At 45.5% G+C, this 27584-nt stretch overlaps 1 protein-coding gene across 1 annotated transcript in view; it reads left to right on the forward strand.

Moving 5' to 3' along the window:
- The window catches only part of LOC115197581 (copine-8-like), an 86312-nt gene that overhangs the window by 44418 nt on the left and 14310 nt on the right, over positions 1 to 27584 (forward strand). Inside the window, exons 6-9 of the mRNA XM_029759239.1 lie at positions 340 to 416; positions 4172 to 4235; positions 23270 to 23373; positions 27185 to 27289. Of these exons, the coding sequence (XP_029615099.1) occupies positions 340 to 416; positions 4172 to 4235; positions 23270 to 23373; positions 27185 to 27289 (350 nt within the window). The remainder of the gene's footprint in view (positions 1 to 339; positions 417 to 4171; positions 4236 to 23269; positions 23374 to 27184; positions 27290 to 27584) is intronic.

Below are 27584 nucleotides of genomic sequence, written 5' to 3' on the forward strand. Positions count from 1 at the left end.
GATGGAGGAAACGACAGATTGAAAAGCATAGCTATAATCAGTGTCACTTTTCCAGATATCCGCCCTGGTCTGCTTGCTTGGCTTTGGTGCAATAACATTCATGCTGAACATCCTACAGAAAATACTGTACAGCAAATTACAGTTTTTCCCCATCCATCTTTTGAGGCATTTCTCTCTCTCTCTCTCTCTCTCTCTCTCTCTCTCTCTCTCTCTCTCTCTCTCTCTCTCTCTCTCTCTCTCTCTCTCTCTCTCTCTCTCTCTCTCTCTCTCTCTCTCTCTCTCTCTCTCTCTCTCACTCACTCACTCACTCACTCACTCACTCACTCACTCACTGTGTAGGACTTCCTGGGCCAGGCGTTCTGTACCCTGGGGGAGGTGGTGGGCTCCATGGGAAGCCGCATGGAGAAACCTCTCATGTAAGTAATGTACCGTTCTCTCTCACACACACAAACACACACATCCCTGTTCCCTATCGTCGCTATTTCAGTCACCTACCTAGCCATGTTCTCCATGTGTGAACCGTGAGTGGGGTGACCCTGTGTGTGTGTGGGAGATTATGTACATATGAAAATGTGTTGTTGCAGCTGTATGGGTCAGCAGAAGAATGACACACAAGACGATGATGATGTAGGAATGAGCTGCTGTCATCGAGTTACATAATCATCTCAGGATGCACTTTTTCTCTGTATGTGTGTGAGTGTGTGTACATATGTGTGTTTTGAGTGCAGTCAGCCCACTGTATCTAAAAGAGGCCCCTTTAATTACATGGAAATGGCTGAGTCAAAAGTGTGGTCACTAGATTGGATAGATAATATATACTGCTCAAAAAAATAAAGGGAACACTTAAACAACACAATGTAACTCCAAGTCAATCACACTTCTGTGAAATCAAACTGTCCACTTAGGAAGCAACACTGATTGACAATAAATTTCACATGCTGTTGTGCAAATGGAATAGACAACAGGTGGAAATTATAGGCAATTAGCAAGACACCCCCAATAAAGGAGTGGTTCTGCAGGTGGTGACCACAGACCACTTCTCAGTTCCTATGCTTCCTGGCTGATGTTTTGGTCACTTTTGAATGCTGGCCGTGCTTTCACTCTAGTGGTAGCATGAGACGGAGTCTACAACCCACACAAGTGGCTCAGGTAGTGCAGCTCATCCAGGATGGCACATCAATGCGAGCTGTGGCAAGAAGGTTTGCTGTGTCTGTCAGCGTAGTGTCCAGAGCATGGAGGCGCTACCAGGAGACAGGCCAGTACATCAGGAGACGTGGAGGAGGCCGTAGGAGGGCAACAGCCCAGCAGCAGGACCGCTACCTCCGCCTTTGTGCAAGGAGGAGCAGGAGGAGCACTGCCAGAGCCCTGCAAAATGACCTCCAGCAGGCCACAAATGTGCATGTGTCTGCTCAAACGGTCAGAAACAGACTCCATGAGGGTGGTATGAGGGCCCGACGTCCACAGGTGGGGGTTGTGCTTACAGGCCAACACCGTGCAGGACGTTTGGCATTTGCCAGAGAACACCAAGATTGGCAAATTCGCCACTGGCGCCCTGTGCTCTTCACAGATGAAAGCAGGTTCACACTGAGCACATGTGACAGACGTGACAGAGCATCTTGAGATGCCGTGGAGAACGTTCTGCTGCCTGCAACATCCTCCAGCATGACCGGTTTGGCGGTGGGTCAGTCATGGTGTGGGGTGTCATTTCTTTGGGGGGCCACACAGCCCTCCATGTGCTCGCCAGAGGTAGCCTGACTGCCATTAGGTACCGAGATGAGATCCTCAGACCCCTTGTGAGACCATATGCTGGTGCGGTTGGCCCTGGGTTCCTCCTAATGCAAGACAATGCTAGACCTCATGTGGCTGGAGTGTGTCAGCAGTTCCTGCAAGAGGAAGGCATTGATGCTATGGACTGGCCCGCCCGTTCCCCAGATCTGAATCCAATTGAGCACATCTGGGACATCATGTCTCGCTCCATCCACCAACGCCACGTTGCACCACAGACTGTCCAGGAGTTGGCGGATGCTTTAGTCCAGGTCTGGGAGGAGATCCCTCAGGAGACCAGCCGCCACCTCATCAGGAGCAAGCACAGGCATTGTAGGGAGGTCATACACACTACTGAGCCTCATTTTGACTTGTTTTAAGGACATTACATCAAAGTTGGATCAGCCTGTAGTGTGGTTTTCCACTTTAATTTTGAGTGTGACTCCAAATCCAGACCTCCATGGGTTGATAAATTGGATTTCCATTGATTCTTTTTGTGTGATTTTGTTGTCAGCACATTCAACTATGTAAAGAAAAAAGTATTTAATAAGATTGTTTCATTCATTCAGATCTAGGATGTGTTATTTTAGTGTTCCCTTTATTTTTTGAGCAGTGTAGTAGTAGACATAAGATAGTACATATAAAGACCATACGTACTAAACACTGTTGCCTTTAGACAGATGATATCCGGAGGTGCATGAAAGACAGACGTCTTTCATGAACTTATTCTACTGTTACACATTTACATTTTAGTCATTTAGCAGACGCTCTTATCCAGAGCGACTTACAGTAGTGAATGCATACATTTCATACATTTTTCCCCAGTACTGGTCACCCATGGGAATTAAACCCACAACCCTGGCATTGCAAACATCATGCTCTACCAATTGAGACACACAAGACTGTATACACTATCCTGTGATACCCACCAGAACCGTAATGTGATGGTCCAGATTTTCTTTTCACTTTGTCGGTTCTAGTGCCGACAAAACCGTTTTAATGGTAGATAGGTGAGACAGAAGAGTATAGATCCGGTCATGGTATCAAAGTCCGATGCTCATGTCATCCCTTTTCTAGACTATAGATCATATTTTTTTATGTTGTATTGTCACATACACCAGATAGGTGTACTGAAATGTGTTGTTTTATAGGGTAAGCCATAGCAATACAGCACCCTGGAGCAAATGTGTGTTAAGTGCTTTGCTCAAGGGCACAGACAGATTTTTCACCTTGTCGACTCAGGTATTCAAACCGACAACTTTTCGTTTACTGGCCCAACGCTCTAACCGTTAAGCTACCTGCTGCCCTAATGAACCACATCAGAACCACATCAAGTGTGTAGAGAATCTAATTGAAGGACTTGTATGAACTGCACAGTTTTTTCAATGTTATTCCTGTTCTACTTAATCCCTTCCATCTCTTTCATATTCTCCCTCTGTCTTCCTCCTCTCTTTCTCTCTCTCTCTCTCTCTCGCTCTCTCTCTCGTTCACTGTCCCTCTCTCTCTTGTTCTTTCTTTTTCTCTCACACTATCTCTCTCTCTTGTTCGCTCTCGCGCTCTCTCTCCATTTCTCTCGTTCACTATCCCTCTCTCTCTTGTTCTTTCTCTCCCACACTATTTCTCTCTCTTGTTCGCTCTCGCGCTCTCGCTCTCTTTCTCTCTCGTTCACTATCTCTCTCGCGCTCTCGCTCCCAATCTCACTCTCTCTCTCTCGTTCTCTCTCTCTCTCTCTCTCGTTCTCTTTCTCTCTCGTTCACTATCTCTCTCTTGTTCTCTTGCTCTCTCTCTCTCTCTCTCTTGCTCTCTCTCTCTCTCTCTCTCTCCCTCCCGTTCTGTTTCGTGTCTCTCTATCACGCTCAGTCTCTCGTTCACTATTTCACTGACTTTCTCTCCTCCTCTCTCATACTGTCTCTCTCCATCTCCCTTTCTCTTGCTCTGTTGTTGCCCCCCCCCTCAATGCCAAGGTTTTGTGCTCACTGCTCACCCAGTCAGTTCATTTCAGAGAGTGCCTCTCACTCCCTGTGCCTCTGAGAGCCCCTCAAGTCTCAGACACCAGATGGATTTCAAAGTCTCACTTAAATTTTACATCGATTTTCCTCCATGCATGTTATTGCATAATCCCGGCTCTCCTTAGCCAAATTAAAAACAACATTGCTCTCTCTCTCTCCAGTCTGAACCAAGGCTTTGGCTTCTAACATTCATTTAATTTGTCTGTTTTCTGACTTGGTGAAGTTTGTTCTGTATGTTGGCATTCTGTACAAAACACTAAGCCTAGGCCTCATGGAAGCTATTGACGATTCACGCATGACATGGATGTGGACGGACGGCAAGCCATGAATAAATAATGAAATGTACAGTAACATAGACAGAAGAAGGATTCCAGTCTCTTTTTTGTGTGTTGTGACAGTGGGATTCCAGGGAAGAAGTGTGGAACTATCATAGTGAGAGCAGAGGAGCTGAGCAACTGCAGGGTGAGTTATTTTGATGTGTTTAAAAAAAACTCACTTGCAGTATGAAGCTGTTGTTTAGCCCCTTGAATGAACAGGCATCATCAAAATGGACAAATTTGGCCTTTTAAACAGTGGATGTTTAGTCATACATATCCACATACTCCAACAAACAAACACACGCACACACTCACGTATGCGAACACACATGCACAAACATTATTTTAAGTGTAAGCACAGAAATCACACATTGCCTGTTTCCCAATGAGTAGCTCCCTATGTACTGCAGCGACCTTAAACCCAACACCTACAGTTCCTTTGGAAAGTATTTAGACTCCTTGACTTTTTCCACTACATTTTCCATAATGACAAAGTGAAAACAGAAATATGTTATTTACATAAGTATTCAGACCCTTTGCTATAAGACTGGAAATTCATCTCAGATGCATCCTGTTTGTTTCCATTGATCATCATTGAGATGTTTCTACAACTTGATTGAAGGCCACCTGTGGTAAATTAAATTGATTGGACATGATTTATAAAGGCACACACCTGTCTATATAAGGTCCCACAGTTGACAGTTGTGGTAGCAATTCTATAGGAAGAGAGATTGCAGATTCTTTCAAACAACACTTTATTATAAGATTTGCAAAAATGGAGAATCAACCATCCGCTCAACAGCGCATAGTTGAAAACTCAATCAATGGTGTCAGTTCTAGGCTTTTATAGAGAAGCACATTCTTTTTGTATACATGGCAGTCAGCAGATAGTGTGTAAAAGGCCATTAGTTGTCTGTGCAGATTTAAGATAGCACGAGGTTGATAGCCCGATGGCTCAACCGTCTAGCTGCATTCACAACAGCAAACACTATAATATCCATGTGACCTTCTGTAGACAGTAAATCCACAGGATGTCGTTTGGGTGGTGTGGTCACAGCCAAATGGACCTTAGCTATATGCCCAATCTTGTCTGATATGCCCAATCTTGCCTGATACAAAGGCAAGTTTGTATCAGGTTAGAAAAGACACAGGCATATAACGAGATATTTATTTAAACAGTAAAACATAGGATAGCATGACTAATGATGTAATTTTCCACAACATTTCCTCCCTTTTGAGACTAAGTCTCAACCTAATAGAAAATGACTAACAAGTATTTTCAATAAACAAGCATTAACACAAGGGAAAAAATGGAAAAGGAAAGACTTTCTTACACATAGTATTTTACAATTGTAAATGACCTCTATTGTCATTGAGTTTCAATCCTTCACATAGTGCAATTCATTCTCAGAAGGGAGAAAGGAACATATGAATTTAACATCAGTACATACTTTATCACCACACAAAAGGCAATTGCTTCATTGAGACTGTCCATATTGCGACAGGGTCACCATGACGGTAGGCCCTTAACTCTACCGTGGGAGCATTATTCACATAACCCCTGCTGTGAGCATGGCATATGGACATGTTGCACCATTAACTAAATGTTTTTTACCTTGGTGTTATGGATTATCAACATCTTCATCAGACATGTAATCAGACATAGGAAATAAATCAGATAAATAGGGTTCTGAGGCGTCTCCTTCAGGGATCAGTAATGGCATGGAAAGAATTGCCTCAACGACTTTGCTGCACAATTTCTAAACACAAGTTTTAATAATATAAAAAATAACTAAGCCATAAATTAACCAATGAAATATTGTAGCTACCATACCACCAAATAATGACTGAACCCATCCAAATGGATTCCAATCATTGTCTGGTTGGAGTTCTTTTGCGAAATCACCGCTAAGCTTTTCAGATGTTCCACTACAATAGTAAAGTTACCCTCACCCTGGGGTATGAATGTACAGCAATGGTCATCTATCATTTGACACACTCTGTCCCTGTATGTACTTAGCCTCTGGCTACAAATATATTTTGCACAATTAATCATTCTATCTAACCCATAACACATTGGTCACTACTGCTAGTCCACTTACATAGTTATAAACATACTAAAACATGCTCAAGTAAATTGTACTGTATCATCCAGAAATTCATATGTATTGATGTTCTTTAACAATGGAATTCTGATAACTTCTTTAAAACAACATCCCTACTATCAATGTTATACAACCCACATTTAGAATGACAGTCTTCAATGCTCCACATTGAGTTTATCACTCAAATTCAAGACCCTCAACTTAGCACACACCAACACAGGTAGAATGCATATTTACAAACAGGGAACCATATATAGACAGTTTGTACTACTTATTACCAGTATTAACTTTTCTCATTATGGCCCCTGTTTATCCTGTATGGGCTAGGGGGCAGTATTTTCACGGCCAGATAAAAAACGTACCCGATTTAAACTGGTTACTACTCTTGCCCAGAAACGAGAATATGCATATTAGTAGATTTGGATAGAAAACACTCTGAAGTTTCTAAAACTGTTTGAATGGTGTCTGTGAGTATAACAGAACTCATATAGCAGGCAAAAACCTGAGAAAATTCCAAGCAGGAAGTGGCCTGTCTGAGAATTTGTAGTTCTTCTTTTGATTCTCTATCGAAACTACAGTATCTGTGTGGTTACGTTGCACTTTCTAAGGCTTCCATTGGCTGGCTAAAGCCTTCAGAAAGCGGATTGAGGTGTCTTCTGTCTCTGGGCAGAGTATAGCAGCTCAGTTTATCAGTGGTCTGCCTGGTGACAAAGAGATTGTATATGCGCATTCACGTGAGCACGCTGTTTTTTATTTTCCTCTTTGAATGAATACACTATTGTACGGTTGGAATATTATCACTATTTTACGAGAAAAATACAACAACAAAAAAAGATTTTAAACAGCGTTTGACATGCTTCTAAGTACGGTAATGGAACATTTTGAATTTTTTTATCTCGAAATGCGCTCGTGCGTTACCCTTTGGATAGTGACCTGAATGCACGAACAAAACGGAGGTATTTGGACATAACTATGGATTATTTGGAACAAAAACAACATTTCTTGTGGAAGTAGCAGTCCTGGGAGTGCATTCTGACTGTCACGTCCTGACCAGCAGATGGAGCTATTGTATTAGTTTTGGGGTCAGGACGTGGCAGTTTTGTGTATGTGAATGTTTGGGTTGTTGATTGGGACTTCCAATTGAAGGCAGGTGTGTTGAGTTGCCTTTGATTGGAAGTCCTATATAGGTGTGTGTGTTTTTCTTTGGGGTTGTGGGTGGTTGTCTTTGCACTGCGTTTCATAGCCTGCAGAACTGTTGCTGTTGTCACCTTTATTGTTTTTGTTAAGTGGATGCTTTACTCCTTATTTGAAATTAAATATGAGTATTCACATACCTGCTGCGCCTTGGTCTTCTCTCCATGACAACTGTTGTTACAGAACCACCCACCACCAAAGGACCAAGCAGCGGAAGAGGAAGGAGCAGCGGCAGGAGGAACGTAAGGAATGGACCTGGCAGGACGAAAGACAATTCTGGGAGGACAAGTTAAGGGAGCTAAGGGAACCCGAGAGGCAACCCCAAGATTTTTTTTGGGGGGGGCACATGGGTAGTTTGGCCAGGCCAGGGAAGAGCCGTAAGCCAGCTACCCGTGACTACAGGGAGGTGCTTATGAGGTGGAGGGCGCCATGTTACGCTGAGGTACGCACCATCTCGCCTATACGGACGCACAGCCCAGTCCGCCCGGTACCAGCGCCCCGCAGGTGCCAGGGCAAGGTGAGCATCGAGCCGGAAGGGGTGAAGCCAACCCTGCACTCAAGACCGCCAGTGCGCCCTTTCGGTCCGGTGTTTCCCGCTAGACGCACTAGCATGGAGGTGCGTGTCTCCAGGCTGGCACCTCCAGTACCAGCCCCACGCATCAGGAGTCAAGTGCGTCAGCCCAGCCTCGCCAGTCAAGAGTCACCAGAGCTGCCCGCCAGTCGTAAGTCACCAGAGCTGCCCGCAAGTCGTAAGTCACCAGAGCTGCCCGCCAGTCGTAAGTCACCAGAGCTGCCCGCCAGTCGTAAGTCACCAGAGCTGCCCGCCAGTCGTAAGTCACCAGAGCTGCCCGCCAGTCAACAGTCACCAGAGCTGCCCGCCAGTCGTAGGTCGCCAGAGCTGCCCGCCAGTCGTAAGTCGCCAGAGCTGCCCGCCAGTCAGGAGTCACCAGAGCCGCCCGCTAGTCAGGAGCCGCCAGAGCCGCCTCCTAGTCAGAAGCTGCCAGAGTGGCCCGACTGCCTGGTTCTGCCAGAGTGGCCCGACTGCCCGGTTCTGCCAGAGTGGCCCGACTGCCCGGTTCTGCCAGAGTGGCCCGACTGCCCGGTTCTGCCAGAGTGGCCCGACTGCCCGGGTCTGCCAGAGTGGCCCGACTGTCTTCCGGGTCTGCCAGAGTGGCCCGACTGCCCGGAACTGCCAGAGTGGCCCGCCTGTTCGGGGCTGCCAGAGTGCCCTGCCTGTCAGGAGCTGCCAGAGTGGTCCGTCAGTCAGCATCAGCCCGAGTGGCCCTCCTGTCCTCCGGCCCAGCCCGAGTGGCCCTCCGGTCCTCCGGCCCAGCCCGAGTGGCCCCAGCCCGAGTGGCCCTCCGGTCCTCCGGCCCAGCCCGAGTGGCCCTCCTGCCCTCCGGCCCAGCCCGAGTGGCCCTCCTGCCTTCCGGCCCAGCCCGAGTGGCCCTCCTGCCCTCCGGCCCAGCCCGAGTGGCTCTCCTGCCCTCAGGCCCAGCCCGAGTGGCCCTCCTGCCCTCCGGCCCAGCCCGAGTGGCCCTCCTGCCCTCCGGCCCAGCCCGAGTGGCCCTCCTGCCCTCCGGCCCAGCCCGAGTGGCCCTCCTGCCCTCCGGCCCAGCCCGAGTGGGCCTCCTGTCCTCCGGCCCAGCCCGAGTGGCCCTCCTGTCCTCCGGCCCAGCCCGAGTGGCCCTCCTGCCCTCCGGCCCAGCCCGAGTGGCCCTCCTGCCCTCCGGCCCAGCCCGAGTGGCCCTCCTGTCCTCCGGCCCAGCCCGAGTGGCCCTCCGGCCCTCCGGCCCAGCCCGAGTGGCCCTCCTGCCCTCCGGCCCAGCCCGAGTGGCCCTCCAGTCCTCCGGCCCAGCCCGAGTGGCCCTCCTGTCCTCCGGCCCAGCCCGAGTGGCCCTCCTGTCCTCCGGCCCAGCCCGAGTGGCCCTCCGGTCCTCCGGCCCAGCCAGAGTGGCCCTCCTGCCCTCCGGTCCAGCCGAGTGGCCCTCCTGCCCTCCGGCCCAGCCCGAGTGGCCCTCCTGCCCTCCGGCCCAGCCCGAGTGGCCCTCCGGTCCTCCGGCCCAGCCCGAGTGGCCCTCCTGTCCTCCGGCCCAGCCCGAGTGGCCCTCCGGTCCTCCGGCCCAGCCCGAGTGGCCCTCCTGTCCTCCGGTCCAGCCCGAGTGGCCCTCCTGCCCTCCTGTCCAGCCCGAGTGGCCCTCCTGCCCTCCGGCCCAGCCCGAGTGGCCCTCCGGTCCTCCGGCCCAGCCCGAGTGGCCCTCCTGTCCTCCGGCCCAGCCCGAGTGGCGCTCCTGTCCTCCGGCCCAGCCCGAGTGGCCCTCTGGTCCTCCGGCCCAGCCCGAGTGGCCCTCTGGTCCTCCGGCCCAGCCCGAGTGGCCCTCCTGTCCTCCGGTCCAGCCCGAGTGGTCCATCTGCCAGGGTCAGCCCGAGTGGCCCATCTGCCGAAGTGGGCTACGCCGAAGGTGGAGCAAGGTCCACGTCCTGCACCTGAGCCACCTCCAGGATAGGTGGGTTGGGGAGGGAGGGTGTAGCACAGTGCCGTCGGTGACGGCAGCCACCCTCCCTTCCCTCCCTTATTGTTTAGGGGTTATTGTTTAGGGTTTTTTTTGTTGGTGTTTTCTGTTGGTAGGTGCATTCCGGGGTCTGCACCTTGAGGGGGGGGGTACTGTCACGTCCTGACCAGCAGATGGAGCTATTGTATTAGTTTTGGGGTCAGGACGTGGCAGTTTTGTATATGTGAATGTTTGGGTTGTTGATTGGGACTTCCAATTGAAGGCAGGTGTGTTGAGTTGCCTTTGATTGGAAGTCCTATATAGGTGTGTGTGTTTTTCTTTGGGGTTGTGGGTGGTTGTTTTTGCACTGCGTTTCATAGCCTGCAGAACTGTTGCTGTTGTCACCTTTATTGTTTTTGTTAAGTGGATGCTTTACTCCTTATTTGAAATTAAATATGAGTATTCACATACATGCTGCGCCTTGGTCTTCTCTCCATGACAACTGTTGTTACACTGACGAAGATCAGCAAAGGTAATACAATATTTCTAATACTAATTCTGAGTTTAGTGTGCTCCGAACTTGGCGGGTGTCAAAATAGCTAGCCGTGATGGCTGAGCTATGTACTCAGAATATTGAAAAATGTGCTTTCGCCGAAAAGCTATTTTAAAATCTGACATAGCGATTGCATAAAGGAGTTATAATTCGTAAAATAATTGTTATGTATTTTGTCAACGTTTATGATGAGTAATTTAGTAAATTCACCGGAAGTTTTTGTTGGGAATGCATGTTCTGAACATCATACGCCAATGTAAAAAGCTGTTTTTGGATATAAATATGAACTTGATTGAACAAAACATACATGTATTGTATAACATAATGTCCTAGGAGTGTCATCTGATGAAGATCATCAAAGGTTAGTGCTTCATTTAGCTGTGTTTTGGGTTTTTGTGACATATATGCTTGCTTGGAAAATGGCTGTGTGATTATTTCTGGCTGGGTACTCTCCTGACATAATCTAATGTTTTGCTTTCGCTGTAAAGCCTTTTTGAAATCGGACAATGTGGTTAGATTAACAAGAGTCTTGTCTTTAAAATGGTGTAAAATAGTTGATTGTTTGAGAAAATTGAATTGTGGTATTTTAGTTGGTTTTGTATTTTGCGCCGTGCGATGCCATTGGCTGTTGGCTAGGGGTTCCGCAGGCGGAACGGCGTTCTTATTAACAAACAGATTACCGACCATTTCGAATCCCACCGTAACTTCTCCGCTATTCAATCTGGTTTCAGAGCTGGTCATGGGTGCACCTCAGCCACGCTCAAGGTCCTAAACGATATCATAACCGCCATCGATAAGAGACATTACTGTGCAGCCGTATTCATCGACCTGGCCAAGGCTTTTGACTCTGTCAATCACCAGCTTTTTACATTAGCATGCGATGTTCAGAACTAGCATACCCACCGCAAACTTCCGGTGAATTTACTAAATTACTCACGATAAACATTTACAAAAAACATAACAATTATTTTAAGAATTATAGATACAGAACTCCTTTATGCAATCCCGGTGTCAGATTTTAAAATAGCTTTTCGGCGAAAGCACATTTTGCAATATTCTGAGTAGATAGCTCGGCCATCACAGGCTAGCTAATTTCACACCCACCAAGTTTGGTGCTCACTAAACTCAGAATTACTATAAGAAAAATTGGATTACCTTTGCTGTTCTTCGACAGAATGCACTCCCAGGACTTCTACTTCAACAACAAATGTTGTTTTGGTTCGAAATAATCCATAGTTATATTGAAATAGCTCCGTTTTGTTCGTGCATTGAGGTCACTATCCGAAGGGTGACGTGCGGGCGCATTTCGTGACAAAAAATGTCAAAATATTCCATTACCGTACTTCGAAGCATGTCAAACGCTGTTTAAAATCAATTTTTATGCTATTTTTCTCGTAAAATAGGGATAATATTCCAAACGGGCGACGTTGTATTCATTCAAAGACTGAAAGAACAAAATGGAGAAGTCTCGTGGACGCGCATCTCCAGTGTCACTGTCCCCAGGTGGACCAGTAACAAACAGAGCTGCTGTACTTAGCCCAGAGACTGCAGATTTCTCATTCCACTTTCTGGCACCTTCTGAGAGCCAGTGGAAGCCTTAGAAAATGTCACGTCACAGCACAGATGCTGTATTTTTGATAGAGAGGCTACAGAAGGACAATACATTGTCAGACAGGGCACTTCCTGTATGGAATCTTCTCTGGTTTTGGCCTGCCATATGAGTTCTGTTATACTCACAGACACCATTCAAACAGTTTTAGAAACATTAGAGTGTTTTCTATCCAAATCTACTAATTATATGCATATTCTAGTTTCTGGGCAGGCGTTGTAACCAGATTGCAGCTCTTTCAGAACATCAGCTATCTGGATTTGGGTGAAGGAGAAATGGAGGAGGCTTGGGCGAGTTGCTGTGTGGGGTGCAGGGCTGTTGATCGGGGTAGGGGTAGCCAGGGGGAAAGCATGGCCAACCGTAGAAAAATGCTTATTGAAATTCTCAATGATTGTGGATTTATCGGTGGTGACAGTGTTTCCTGGCCTCAGTGCAGTGGGCAGCTGGCAGGAGGTGCTCTTATGCTCCATGGACTTTACGGTGTCCCAGAATTTTTTTGAGTTTGTGCTACAGGATGAGAATTTCTGCTTGAAAAGGCTAGCCTTAGCTTTCCTAACTGCCTGTGTATATTGGTTCCTAACTTCCCTGAAAAGTTGCCTATCACGGGGGCTATTCGATGCTAATGCAGAACAGCACAGGATGTTTTTGTGCTGGTCAAGGGCAGTCAGGTCTGGAGAGAACCAAGGGCTATATCTGTTCCTGGTTCTACATTTTTTGAATGGGGCATGCTTATTTAAGATGGTGAGGAAGGCACTTTTAAAGAATAACCAGGCATCCTCTACTGACAGGATGAGGTCAATATCCTTCCAGGATACCCGGGCTAGGTTGATTAGAAAGGCCTGCTCACTGAAGTGTTTTAGGGAGTGTTTGACAGTGATGAGGGGTGGTCGTTTGACCGCAGACCCATTACGGATGCAGGCAATGAGGCAGTGATCGCTGAGATCTTGGTTGAAAACAGCAGAGGTGTATTTGGAGGGCAAGTTGGTTAGGATGATATCATTGAGGGTGCCCATGTTTACGGATTTGGGGTTGTACCTGGTGGGTTCATTGATAATTTGTACGAGATTGAGGGTATCAAGCTTAGATTGTAGAATGGCCGGGGTGTTAAGCATGTCCCAGTTTAGGTCACCTAGCAGCACGAGCTCTGAAGATAGATGGGGGGCAATCAATTCACATATGGTGTCCAGGGCACAGCTGGGGGCAGAGGGTGGTGTGGTGGTTCATTTCTTTACTATCAAATGAGGAGAGACAAACTTATCACACAAGTCAGAGTTATACTTAAACTAAATCTTTAATAATGAGAGCTTTGCAATAGCAATGACTTGTCAACGATTCACCATTTCTAATGAGCCATTGAGTGTGGCGAGACAAAAGCACAAATGTCTTTTATAGCCAAGATACACCCCTTTCAACCTACATGACAAACAACAGATACATAGAATGTGTCACAAGGTTAAGACTCCAAACTGGAACCATCTCTCCCTGGTACGGTATAGAGCAGAAACATTAACTCATGCTCTGGAATGCTCTTTAGGTTTTATCACCCAAAGACATCGTAAATTTCCTCTGTCAGTGTTATCTCTCAGAGGCACATCCTCAGTAGAACACACACACACAATAGTTAACAGAATACTCTGTTCTGTCAAATAAAACAACCATTTGATGCAATAAAAGCATTATAACATAATCTTGCAATTTTTCCATGACAGTGGTCTATAGCAAGCGGCAACGATGAGAGACTTGTTTCTGGAAAGGTGGATTTTTAAAAGTAGAAGCTCGAATTGTTTGGATACAGACCTGGATAGTAAGACAGAACTCTGCAGGCTATCTCTGTAGTAGATTGCAACACCTCCCCCTTTGGCAGTTCTATCTTGTTGGAAGATGTTGTGGTTAGGGATGGAAATTTCAGTGTTTTTGGTGGTCTTCCTAAGCCAGGATTCAGACACGGCTAGGACATCCGGGCTGGCAGAGTGTGCTAAAGCAGTGAATAAAACTAATTTAGGGAGGAGGCTTCTAATGTTAACGTGCATGAAACCAAGGCTTTTACGGTTACAGAAGTCAGCAAATGAGAGCACCTGGGGAGTAGGAGTGGAGCTAGGCACTGCAGGGCCTGGATTAATTTTACATCCCCAGAGGAACAGAGGAGGAGTAGGATAAGGGTACGGCTAACGGCTAACAGAACTGGTCGTCTAGTACGTTCGGAACAGAGAGTAAAAGGAGCAGGTTTCTGGGCACGATAGAATAGGTTCAAGGCATAATGTACAGACAAAGGTATGGTAGGATGTTAGTACATTGGAGGTTAACCTAGGCATTGAGTAATGATGAGAGAGATATTGTCTTTAGAGGCGTTTAAACCAGGTGATGTCACCGCATATGTGGGAGGTGGAACTAAATGGTTGGTTAAGGCATATTGAGCAGGGCTAGATGCTCTACAGTGAAATAAGACAATAATCACTAACCAGGACAGTAATTGACAAGGCATATTGATATTAGGGAGAGGCATGTGTAGCCGGGTGATCATAGGGGTCCAGTGTGTGGTTGGGGTGGCTGGAGACATGGCGATTCAGACAGCTAGCAGGCCGGGGCAGAAGGGCCTTAGAAGGACGTCGCGATGGAGGAAAGTCTGTTTTAGCCTCCATGTGCGGTGACGTCGATAGACCAGTCTTGATGGATTAGTAGGGTTCCGAGTAGCAGAGGGGTCCAAGTCCAATTGGCAAAATAGGTATAGTGGCCCACGAAATTGGCCGATGGATCTATTCAGCTAACAGTCCAATATGCTCTAGACAGCTAGCGAGCCGCGGCTAGCAGGCCGCGGCTAGCAGGCTAGCAGATGGGCATTCAGAGGACGTCACAGTGTAGGGGCCAGTTGAGTACCCCCTCGAGCAGGTTACGTCGGTAGCCCAGTCGTGAAGGATCAGCGGGGTTCCATGCCCCATACTGGCAGTAGAAGGGGTCCAGGTATTGTAGCCCAGGAGTGGCTGATGGGCCTCTTCAGCTAGCCGGGAGAATGGGCCTAGCATGGGCTAGCTCCAGGCTAATTGGTGCTTGCTTCGGGACAGACGTTAGCCAGGAGTAGTCACTCGGGTTGCAGCTAGCTAGCTGCGATGACCCGGTGAAAAGGTTCAGAGCTTGCGGTAGGAATCCAGGGATATGGAGAGAAAATAGGTTCGGTATGCTCTGGTTTGAGTCGTGTTGTACAAATTGGCGAGAGCTTTCCAAGCTAAAGGTTAGCTGATGACCGCTAGCAGTGGTTAGCTGACTACTAGCTAGTAGCTAGTGAGCTGGCTAGCTTCTGTTGGGGGGATTCCGGTTCTGAGGTAAATAAAAAAACAGATCCACACCACATTGGGTGAGGCGGGTTACAGGAGAGTATTTTGAAGTTGAGGTTTAGAAAAGTACAAAAAAAGATATGTGAAGAAAAAGATATATACATGGGACACGACAAGATGAAGGACAAAGACGTCTGACTGCTACACCATCGTGGATTAAGAGGCCATGCAATTTAGAGACCATGCAATTCAGTACTCATCTATAAAACAAAAGCAATTTAGATCAAAAGAGTCCATATTAACAAAGGAAATTGAAGGACTAACAGTACAGTTAGATAGCAATAACAACTGTACCATAGAGGCACAGAATAAGTTAGAGGAAAAACAAAAAGAAATGGAGGAACTTATTCAAGAAAGATCCAGTGTAATATATTATAAAAAATAAAGCAAACTGGATGGAAAATGGGGAAAAATGCACCAAATTCTTTTTCAATCTTCAATATAGAAATGCTACCAAAAAAATGTATTGAAACTTGTTACAAATGATGGAGTCACGCATGATTCACCGAATTATATTTTGAAAGAGGAAGTAAAGTACTTTAATAAGAATATGTTTTCATTTCAGTCTCCTCCATCTCCTCTAACCAAAGCTAATTGTATGGATTTTTTTCCTAATAATAATGTAAAATGAACATCTGTACAGAAAGACTCATGTGAAGGCCAAATTACAGAGGAGGAACTTCTTGATGCAATTAAAGCCTTTAAGGCTGGGAAAACTCCAGGGCTGGATGGCATACCAGTGGAAGTATAAAAAACATTTTTTGATATACTCAGAGGACCATTATTAGCATGTTTTAACAACTCCTATATAAATGGTAGATTTTGGGACACGCAACAAGAAGGTCTGATATCATTATTACTGAAACAGGACCCAAGTGGTGTATATAAAGATCCAGTTCATTTAATAAATTGGAGGCCTCTTACACTTCAGTGCTGTGATGCAAAAATCCTAGCTAAATGCTTGGCGCACAGATTGAAAAAAGTATTGTCAGATACTATTTGTCCTAATCAGACAGTTTTTTTTACATGGACGATACACTGTAGATAATATAAGACAAGTACTGGAAACAATATAATTCTATGAAATAATGGGGACACCAGGCCTGGTTTTCATAGCTGATTTTGAAAAGGCTTTTGATAAAGTATGAATGGAGTTTATAAATTCCTAGAATATTTCAAATTTGGGGAATAAAATGGGTTAAAGTTATGTATAGTAACCCCAGGTGTAAAATAGTAAAATAATGGCTACATCTCAGAAAGTTTTAAACTGTCTAGAGGAGTAAAACAAGTTTGTCCACTATCGGCCTATTTATTTATTATTGCCATTGAAATGTTAGCTGTTAAAATTAGATCAAACAATAATATTAAGGGATTAGAAATCCGCGGTTTAAAAACAAAGGTGTCATTGTACGCTGATGATACGTGTTTTCTTTTAAAACCACAATTAGAATCCCTCCATGGCATCATAGATGATCTAGATACTTTTGCTAACCTCTCTGGATTAAAACCAAATTATGATATTATGTATTGGATCACAAAAAAATGCAACTTTTACATTACCGTGTAGTTTACCAATAGAATGGTCTGACGGGGATGTGAACATACTCGGTATACAAATCCCAAAAGATAGAAATGATCTCACTTTGTCACGGTTGTCTTCGTCCTCTGACGATATAACGAAATCGTCATCGGAAAATGTGGACCAATACGCAGCAGGTACGTGAATGCTCATCTTGACTTTTATTTACTATAAGAATGAACATACAAAATACGAAGACGAACAAATAACAGTCTGTCAAAGCATAGTGCTTTACACAGAACAATCACCCACAAATCACAAACACAGACACACCCTTATATATGAGACTCTCAATCAAAGGCAGATAGACAACACCTGCCTTCAACTGAGAGTCCCAATCCCAATTAAATAACATAGAAACACACTCACCAGACTAGACATAGAAATACATAAACAGACTATAAACCAAAACCCCGGAAATACTAAATCAAACACCCTTTACACAAACACACCACCCCGAACTACATAAAACAAATACCCCCTGCCACGCCCTGACCAAACTACAAAACAATTAACCTTATATACTGGCCAGGACGTGACAGTACCCCCCCCTTAAAGGTGCTACCCCGGAAGCACCTTAACAAAAAAAATAACCCCAAACAATACCCAAAAGAAAAATTCCCCCTTACTAAAGGGAGGGAAGGGAGGGTGGCTGCCGTCAACGACGGCACTGTGCTACACCCCCCCCTCCCCAACCCACCTATTATTTGGAGGTGGCTCCGGCTCAGGCCGTTCCAGGTTGTCTGGGCAGTCTGGCAGCTCGGGACAGTCTGGGCAGTCTGGCAGCTCGAGACAGTCTGGGCAGTCTGGCAGCTCGGGACAGTCTGGCAACTCGGGGCAGTCTGGCAACTCGGGGCAGTCTGGCAACTCTGGGCAGTCTGGCAACTCGGGACAGTCTGGGCAGTCTGGCAACTCGGGACAGTCTGGGCAGTCCGGCAACTCGGGACAGTCTGGGCAGTCCGGCAACTCGGGACAGTCTGGGCAGTCCGGCAACTCGGGACAGTCTGGGCAGTCCGGCAACTCGGGGCAGTCTGGGCAGTCCGGCAACTCGGGGCAGTCTGGGCAGTCCGGCAACTCGGGGCAGTCTGGGCAGTCCGGCAACTCGGGGCAGTCTGGGCAGTCCGGCAACTCGGGGCAGTCTGGCCACTCCGGCAGTTCGGGGCAGTCTGGCCACTCCGGCAGTTCGGGGCAGTCTGGCCACTCCGGCAGTTCGGGGCAGTCTGGCCACTCCGGCAGTTCGGGGCAGTCTGGCCACTCCGGCAGTTCGGGGCAGTCTGGCCACTCCGGCAGTTCGGGGCAGTCTGGCCACTCCGGCAGTTCGGTGCAGTCTGGCCACTCCGGCAGTTCGGTGCAGTCTGGCCACTCCGGCAGTTCAGGGCAGTCTGGCCACTCCGGCAGTTCAGGGCAGTCTGGCCACTCCGGCAGTTCAGGGCAGTCTGGCCACTCCGGCAGTTCAGGGCAGTCTGGCCACTCCGGCAGTTCAGGGCAGTCTGGCCACTCCGGCAGTTCAGGGCAGTCTGGCCACTCCGGCAGTTCAGCGCAGTCTGGCCACTCCGGCAGTTCAGCGCAGTCTGGCCACTCCGGCAGTTCAGCGCAGTCTGGCCACTCCGGCAGTTCAGGGCAGTCTGGCCACTCCGGCAGTTCAGGGCAGTCTGGCCACTCCGGCAGTTCAGGGCAGTCTGGCCACTCCGGCAGTTCAGGGCAGTCTGGCCACTCCGGCAGTTCAGGGCAGTCTGGCCACTCCGGCAGTTCAGCGCAGTCTGGCCACTCCGGCAGTTCAGCGCAGTCTGGCCACTCCGGCAGTTCAGCGCAGTCTGGCCACTCCGGCAGTTCAGACGACTGTTGACTGACGGGCAGCTCCGACGACTGTTGACTGACGGGCAGCTCCGACGACTGTTGACTGACGGGCAGCTCCGACGACTGTTGACTGACGGGCAGCTCCGACGACTGTTGACTGACGGGCAGCTCCGACGACTGTTGACTGGCGGGCAGCTCCGACGACTGTTGACTGGCGGGCAGCTCCGACGACTGTTGACTGGCGAGGCTGGGTTTACGCACTTGCCGTTTAGTGCGGGGAGCGGGAACAGGACGAGTCGGACTGGGTGGACGCACTTCCGGGTCCGCACGAGAGACAGGAGCTGGAAACCCAGGGCTATGGAGGCGCACAGCCGGTCTAGATCTTACCTCCTGCACAACCCGCCTTGGCTCGATGGAACTAGTAGCCCTGCACGAGCGGAGTGCTCGTACAGGGCAGACTGGGCTGTGCAGGGGCTTGATGGTAGCCGTGCGTAGAGCGGGAGTTGGGTAGCCTGGTCCTCGGAGACGTACCGGTGACCAGATGCGCTGCGCAGGCATCCTCCTACCAGGCTGGATGCCCGCTCTAGCACGGCACCTGCGAGGGGCTGGAATAACTCGCACCGGACTGTGCGTGCGTATGGGTGAGATATTGCGCTTCTCAGCGAAACATGGCGCTCCCCACCTCATACGCTCCTCCATATAACCACGGGTAGCTGGCCTCCGGCTCTTCCTAGGCCTAGCCAAACTACCCGTGTGCCCCCCCCCAAAATTTTCTTGGGGGTGCCTCTCGTGCTTCAACGCCAGTCTTGTCCCTCGGAAACGTTCCCGGTCCATACCCGCCTTACTCCTTTCCTCTCTCTCGCGTACCACCTGTTTCCAAGGAAGGCGATCTTTCCCTGCTTGGATTTCCTCCCAAGTGTAGGAGCCTTCTCCCTCCAAGATCTCCTCCCAAGTCCATCTCTCTCGTTTGTCCTCTTCGAAAACCGTCTGCTCCTTCCTCTGCTGCTTGGTCCTTGAGAGGTGGGTGATTCTGTCACGGTTGTCTTCGTCCTCTGACGATATAACGAAATCGTCATCGGAAAATGTGGACCAATACGCAGCAGGTACGTGAATGCTCATCTTGACTTTTATTTACTATAAGAATGAACATACAAAATACGAAGACGAACAAATAACAGTCTGTCAAAGCATAGTGCTTTACACAGAACAATCACCCACAAATCACAAACACAGACACACCCTTATATATGAGACTCTCAATCAAAGGCAGATAGACAACACCTGCCTTCAACTGAGAGTCCCAATCCCAATTAAATAACATAGAAACACACTCACCAGACTAGACATAGAAATACATAAACAGACTATAAACCAAAACCCCGGAAATACTAAATCAAACACCCTTTACACAAACACACCACCCCGAACTACATAAAACAAATACCCCCTGCCACGCCCTGACCAAACTACAAAACAATTAACCTTATATACTGGCCAGGACGTGACACACTTCAATACATTTTTATAGAAAAAGTTAGCAAAAATAGATAAGATCTTGCTACCATGGAAAGGAAAATACCTGTCTATTTGTGGAAAAATCACCCTGATTAACTCTTTAGTCATATCACAGTTTGCCTATTTGCTTATGGTTTTGCCTACACCTAGTGACCTGCTTTTTAAATTTAATGAACAAAAATATTCAATTTTATTTGGAATGACAAGCCAGACAAAATTAAACGGGCCTATTTATATAACGGATATGAATTTGGAGGGCAGAAATGATTAAATATTAAAGCATTAGACCTCTCACTAAAGGCATCAGTCATACAAAAGTTATACTTAAATCCAAACTGGTTCTCTAGTAAAGTCGTAGGAATGTCTCACCCCATGTTCAAGAATGGCCTTTTTCCCTTTATTCAGATTACACCTGCTCACTTTTGGTTGTTTGAAAAGGGAATAATCTCAAAAATATCATTATTTTGTAAACAAGCCTTGGAAAGTTGGTTGCAAATTCAGTTTAATCCACCTGAAAAGACAGAACAAATAATACAACAAATACTGTGGTTAAACTCAAATATACAAATTTATAAAAAAATTATGAAATGTTTAAAAAAGGTATAATTTTAGTGAATGATATCCTAAATAGGACTGGTGGAGTTATGTCACACATGCAGCTAACACAGACATATGGAAATGTCTGCTCTACCCAAAATTACAACCAACTAATTGCAGCATTACCACAAAAATGGAAGAGGCAAGTAGAAGGGGAAAAAAGTAAGGAACTTGTCTGTCGGCCCTGCATTAAAGAACATAAATAGTTAAAGAAAAGTGTGATAAATAAAAACATATCCCAATTTCATTTAAGGACCAAAAAACTGACAGTTGTGCCATATAAATTGCTAAATAGCTGTGAAGAGATTTTCGATGTACCCATTCCATGGCACGTGGTTTATGAATTGACTTGCAAAACAAGCCGGATTCAAAACTTCAAATTTTTCAATTTCAATTACTATACAAAATTCTTGCAACTAATAGAATGTTATATATATGGGGGATACAATCTTCCCAGCTCTGCAGATTTTGCTGTGAGGAGGCAGAGTCATTAGATAATTTATTTTGGTACTGTCCATATGTAGCTCGTTTTTGGTCACAGGTTCAGGAATGGCTGAAGAATTGCAACATTTACCTGGAACTAACGCTGTAGATAGCAATACTGGGTTATTTGAAAAGCCATAGTCAATCAATCAATAATATAATAATGATTTTATTTTAAAAAAATGTATCTTTGATTTGCAATCTGTAGAAGCTATGAGAATAGAAAGGTTCAGTACTTTTCTGAAGCATCACAGCACAGTTGAAATATATATGGCAATTAGAAATCCAAAATGGAGGGTGTTGAGAGATAGATGGGAGGGGTTGAATGGAGCTGAAGGGTGGGACTAATAACAAGATAACCAATGTAAAACATACAGAGTCTGTAAAATGTATATAGGTTCAGATATTTTGTGAAATAGCACAGTTACAAATAGAAATCAAACTGGGTGGACATCAGAAATAGAGGAAAGACTAAAAACAAACTAAATATAACTATTGTAAAATAGATTGTGTCTGTAAAATGTGTATAATATGTATAAACAGAAGGTAGAAGCCTAGGTGTTATTGTTTATTAGTTTACTCCAATTGGGGGAAGGGTGGTAGGGTTTGCGGGTAATAATAAAGGTATATTCTAAAAAAAAGTATGTATATCTATATAGGTATGTATGTATGTATGTATGTATGTATGTATGTATGTATGTATGTATGTATGTATGTATGTATGTATGTATGTATGTATGTATGTATGTATGTATGTATGTATGTATGTATGTATGTATGTATGTATGTATGTATGTATGTATGTATGTATGTATGTATGTATGTATGTATGTATGTATGTATGTATGTTTATGTATGCATATGTATATGTATGGGTATGTACGTGTATGTATATGGATATATATATTTACCCAGAAAATATATGGGGTATTGGAAATGATGCAGGAAATTACATTGATGAAAGCAACAATCTTTCTGCAATATTAAGCTGATCCACCTCTTAAAAAAAAAAAAGATTGAACTCTTTGTCCTGAACACCAAGCGTCACATCTGGAGAAAACCTGGCACCATCCCTACAGTGATGCATGGTGGTTGGGGAGACTAGTTAGGATCGAGGGAAAGATTAACAGAGCAAAGTACAGAGATCCTTGATGAAAACCTGCTCCAGAGCGCTCAGACCTCAGACTGGGGCGAAGGTTCACTTTCCAACAGGACAACAACCTTTCCAACAGGACACAGCTAAGACAACGCAGGAGTGGCTTCGGGACAAGTCTCTGACTGTCCTTGAGTGGGCTAGCCAGAGCCCGGACTTGAACCCAATCGAACATCTCTGGAGAGACCTGAAAATAGCTATGCAGCAACGCTCCCCATCCAGCCTGACAGAGCTTGAGAGGATCTGCAGAGAAGAATGGGAGAAACTCCCCAAATACAGGTGTGCCAAGCTTGTAGCGTCATACCCAAGAAGACTCGATGCTGTTGTCATTGCCGAAGGTGCTTCTTCAAAGTACTGAGTAAAGGGTCTGAATACTTATGTAAATATGATATTTCTGATTTTTATTTGTAATAAATTAGCAAAATGTCTAAACCTGTTTTTGCTTTGTCATTATGGGGTATTGTGTGTAGATTGATGAGGAACTTAAATAATTTAATACATTTTTGAATTAAGGATGTAAGGTAACAAAATGTGGAAAAAGTCAAGGGATCTGAATACTTTCCAAAGGCACTGTACATCGACCTCGTCAAGAAGTTTGGATCTCTTGAAATAAGGGCTAAGGTGTTGGGGTGACAGTCACTGGACCCAGATTTGAGTCCCGGTCAGGGCTAACCCCTGAATTCGCCACAATACTGAGGCCCCCAGCCAATCAAAACTGGTCCCTGATGTTGTTTGTCTGGCTGTTCCATTCATCTGTAACCTGGTCTCTCTAGGAGTCAGTGATGCTGCAGTTCTGTGGGAACAAGTTGGACAAGAAAGACTTCTTTGGGAAGTCTGATCCTTTTCTGGTCTTCTACCGCAGTAATGAGGACGGATCGTAAGTTGTCAATAGTTGATCCAGTTTTCCATTTTGTACAAAACATCTTACAAAATCGAATCAAAAATGGATTAATTTGCACCGCTAACGTTTGTAAAGTGTTATTCAAAATATGTTCGTTTTTTTACTCTAAGTCGTACAAAACACACCCAGATACTGTACTATATTTGGTGTTTGCCCATACACAGTGGGAAAAAGGCCTGTAGACAATTAACAAATACTGTACACTCTCCAAATAGCAATACTATATGGTCACATGTAGGGTAAATAATAATGTCCATGTCCTATACATCCCAGCTGAGACAGACACAGAGCGTATAGGTGGTGAGGGATGAGTGGACATGAAAGAGAGGATGAGAGGAGATAAAGAGAATGAAGGGAGAGGAAAAGAAAAAGAACAGGTGGTTAACTCAGTCTCAACCACACGTTGTATGAGATTAACTCAGTCTCAACCACACGTTGTATGAGATTAACTCAGTCCACCACACGTGTGATGAGTTAACTCAGTCTCAACCACACGTTGTATGAGATTAACTCAGTCTCAACCACACGTTGTATGAGATTAACTCAGTCTCAACCACACGTTGTATGAGATTAACTCAGTCTCAACCACACGTTGTATGAGATTAACTCAGTCTCAACCACACGTTGTATGAGATTAACTCAGTCTCAACCACACGTTGTATGAGATTAACTCAGTCTCAACCACACGTTGTATGAGATTAACTCAGTCTCAACCACACGTTGTATGAGATTAACTCAGTCTCAACCACACGTTGTATGAGATTAACACAGTCTCAACCACACGTTGTATGAGATTAACTCAGTCTCAACCACACGTTGTATGAGATTAACTCAGTCTCAACCACACGTTGTATGAGATTAACTCAGTCTCAACCACACGTTGTATGAGATTAACTCAGTCTCAACCACACGTTGTATGAGATTAACTCAGTCTCAACCACACGTTGTATGAGATTAACTCATCTCAACCACACGTTGTATGAGATTAACTCAGTCTCAACCACACGTTGTATGAGATTAACTCAGTCTCAACCACACGTTGTATGAGATTAACTCAGTCTCAACCACACGTTGTATGAGATTAACTCAGTCTCAACCACACGTTGTATGAGATTAACTCAGTCTCAACCACACGTTGTATGAGATTAACTCAGTCTCAACCACACGTTGTATGAGATTAACTCAGTCTCAACCACACGTTGTATGAGATTAACTCAGTCTCAACCACACGTTGTATGAGATTAACTCAGTCTCAACCACACGTTGTATGAGATTAACTCAGTCTCAACCACACGTTGTATGAGATTAACTCAGTCTCAACCACACGTTGTATGAGATTAACAGTCACCACACGTGTATGAGAACCACACGTTGTATGAGATTAACTCAGTCTCAACCACACGTTGTATGAGATTAACTCAGTCTTCAACCACACGTTGTATGAGATTAACTCAGTCTCAACCACACGTTGTATGAGATTAACTCAGTCTCAACCACACGTTGTATGAGATTAACTCAGTCTCAACCACACGTTGTATGAGATTAACTCAGTCTCAACCACACGTTGTATGAGATTAACTCAGTCTCAACCACACGTTGTATGAGATTAACTCAGTCTCAACCACACGTTGTATGAGATTAACTCAGTCTCAACCACACGTTGTATGAGATTAACTCAGTCTCAAACCACACGTTGTATGAGATTAACTCAGTCTCAACCACACGTTGTATGAGATTAACTCAGTCCTCAACCACACGTTGTATGAGATTAACTCAGTCTCAACCACACGTTGTATGAGATTAACTCAGTCTCAACCACACGTTGTATGAGATTAACTCAGTCTCAACCACACGTTGTATGAGATTAACTCAGTCTCAACCACACGTTGTATGAGATTAACTCAGTCTCAACCACACCGTTGTATGAGATTAACTCAGTCTCAACCACACGTTGTATGAGATTAACTCAGTCTAACCACACGTTGTATGAGATTAACTCAGTCTCAACCACACGTTGTAGTTGAGATTAACTCAGTCTCAACCACACGTTGTATGAGATTACTCAGTCTCAACCAACGTTGTATGAGATTAACTCAGTCTCAACCACACGTTGTATGAGATTAACTCAGTCTCAACCACACGTTGTATGAGATTAACTCAAGTCGTCAACCAACACACGTTTATGAGATTAACTCAGTCTCAACCACACGTTTATGAGATTAACTCAGTCCTTCAACCACACGTTGTATGAGATTAACTCGTCTCAACCACACGTTGTTGAGATTAACTCAGTCTCAACCACACGTTGTATGAGAATTAACACAGTCTCAAACCACACGTTGTATGAGTTAAAACTCAGTCTCAACCACACGTTGTATGAGATTAACTCAGTCTCAACCACACGTTGTATGAGATTAAACAGTCTCAACCACACGTTGTATGAGATTAACTCAGTCTCAACCACACGTTGTATGAGATTAACTCAGTCTCAACCACACGTTGTATGAGATTAACTCAGTCTCAACCACACGTTGTATGAGATTAACATCAGTCTCACCACACGTTGTATGAGATTAACTCAGTCTCAACCACACGTTGTATGAGATTAACTCAGTCTCAACCACACGTTGTATGAGATTAACACAGTCTCAACCACACGTTGTATGAGATTAACTCAGTCTCAACCACAACGTTGTATGAGATTAACTCAGTCTCAACCACACGTTGTATGAGATTAACTCAGTCTCAACCACACGTTGTATGAGATTAACTCAGTCTCAACCACACGTTGTATGAGATTAACTCAGTCTCAACCACACGTTGTATGAGATTAACTCAGTCTCAACCACACGTTGTATGAGATTAACTCAGTCTCAACCACACGTTGTATGAGATTAACTCAGTCTCAACCACACGTTGTATGAGATTAACACAGTCTCAACCACACTTGTATGAGATTAACTCAGTCTCAACCACACGTTGTATGAGATTAACTCAGTCTCAACCACACGTTGTATGAGATTAACTCAGTCTCAACCACACGTTGTATGAGATTAACATCAGTCTCAACCACACGTTGTATGAGATTAACATCAGTCTCAACCACACGTTGTATGAGGATTAACTCAGTCTCAACCACACGTTGTATGAGATTAACTCAGTCTCAACCACACGTTGTATGAGATTACCTCAGTCTCAACCACACGTTGTATGAGATTAACTCAGTCTCAACCACACGTTGTATGAGATTAACTCAGTCTCAACCACACGTTGTATGAGATTAACTCAGTCTCAACCACACGTTGTATGAGATTAACTCAGTCTCAACCACACGTTGTATGAGATATCTTTGTCCAGCGGATGTTTTTATGAAAGCGGACTCCCTTTGTTTTACGCTTAACATGTAAAGGTTTTGTGCAGCTGGGTATTAACTGAAGCAGTTTAAATGGCCAGCTCCAGGGCACAACAGCTGTATGCTGCCTGCCTGCTCGTCCTAACCACCTGGTCACACTGCGTGCTGTTTAAGAGCAGTTGTTGTTGTTATTTGTTTAGATTTTTAAAGACCAAAAAAATGACAAACTTAATACTAATTAAGAAAACAAATGTAAACAAACATAGCAAAGTTTGAGTTGGAAAACTGAGTCTATGATGTCTCGAAAGGCTTCCAATACTGTAACTAGTGTGTGTGTGTGTGTGTGCGTGCGTGCGTGCGTGCGTGTGTGTGTGTGTGTGTGTGTGTGTGCGTGCGTGCGTGCGTGCGTGCGTGCGTGCGTCTGTGTGTTTCTAGGTTTACTATCTGCCATAAGACAGAGGTTGTAAAGAACACTCTGGACCCAGTGTGGCAGGCCTTCAAGATCCCTGTCAAGGCCCTGTGCAACGGAGATTATGATAGGTAACTGATACCAGAGATGCAGGTAACTGATACCAGAGATGCAGGTAACTGATACCAGAGATGCAGGTAACTGATACCAGAGATGCAGGTAACTGATACCAGAGATGCAGGTAACTGATACCAGAGATGCAGGTAACTGATACCAGAGATGCAGGTAACTGATACCAGAGATGCAGGTAACTGATACCAGAGATGCAGGTAACTGGTACCAGAGATGCAGGTAGCTGATACCAGAAATGCAGGTAACTGATACCAGAGATGCAGGTAACTGGTACCAGAGATGCAGGTAACTGAT

Source organism: Salmo trutta, chromosome 7 (assembly GCF_901001165.1).
Source record: "Salmo trutta chromosome 7, fSalTru1.1, whole genome shotgun sequence".
In the NCBI taxonomy this organism is placed as follows: domain Eukaryota; kingdom Metazoa; phylum Chordata; class Actinopteri; order Salmoniformes; family Salmonidae; genus Salmo; species Salmo trutta.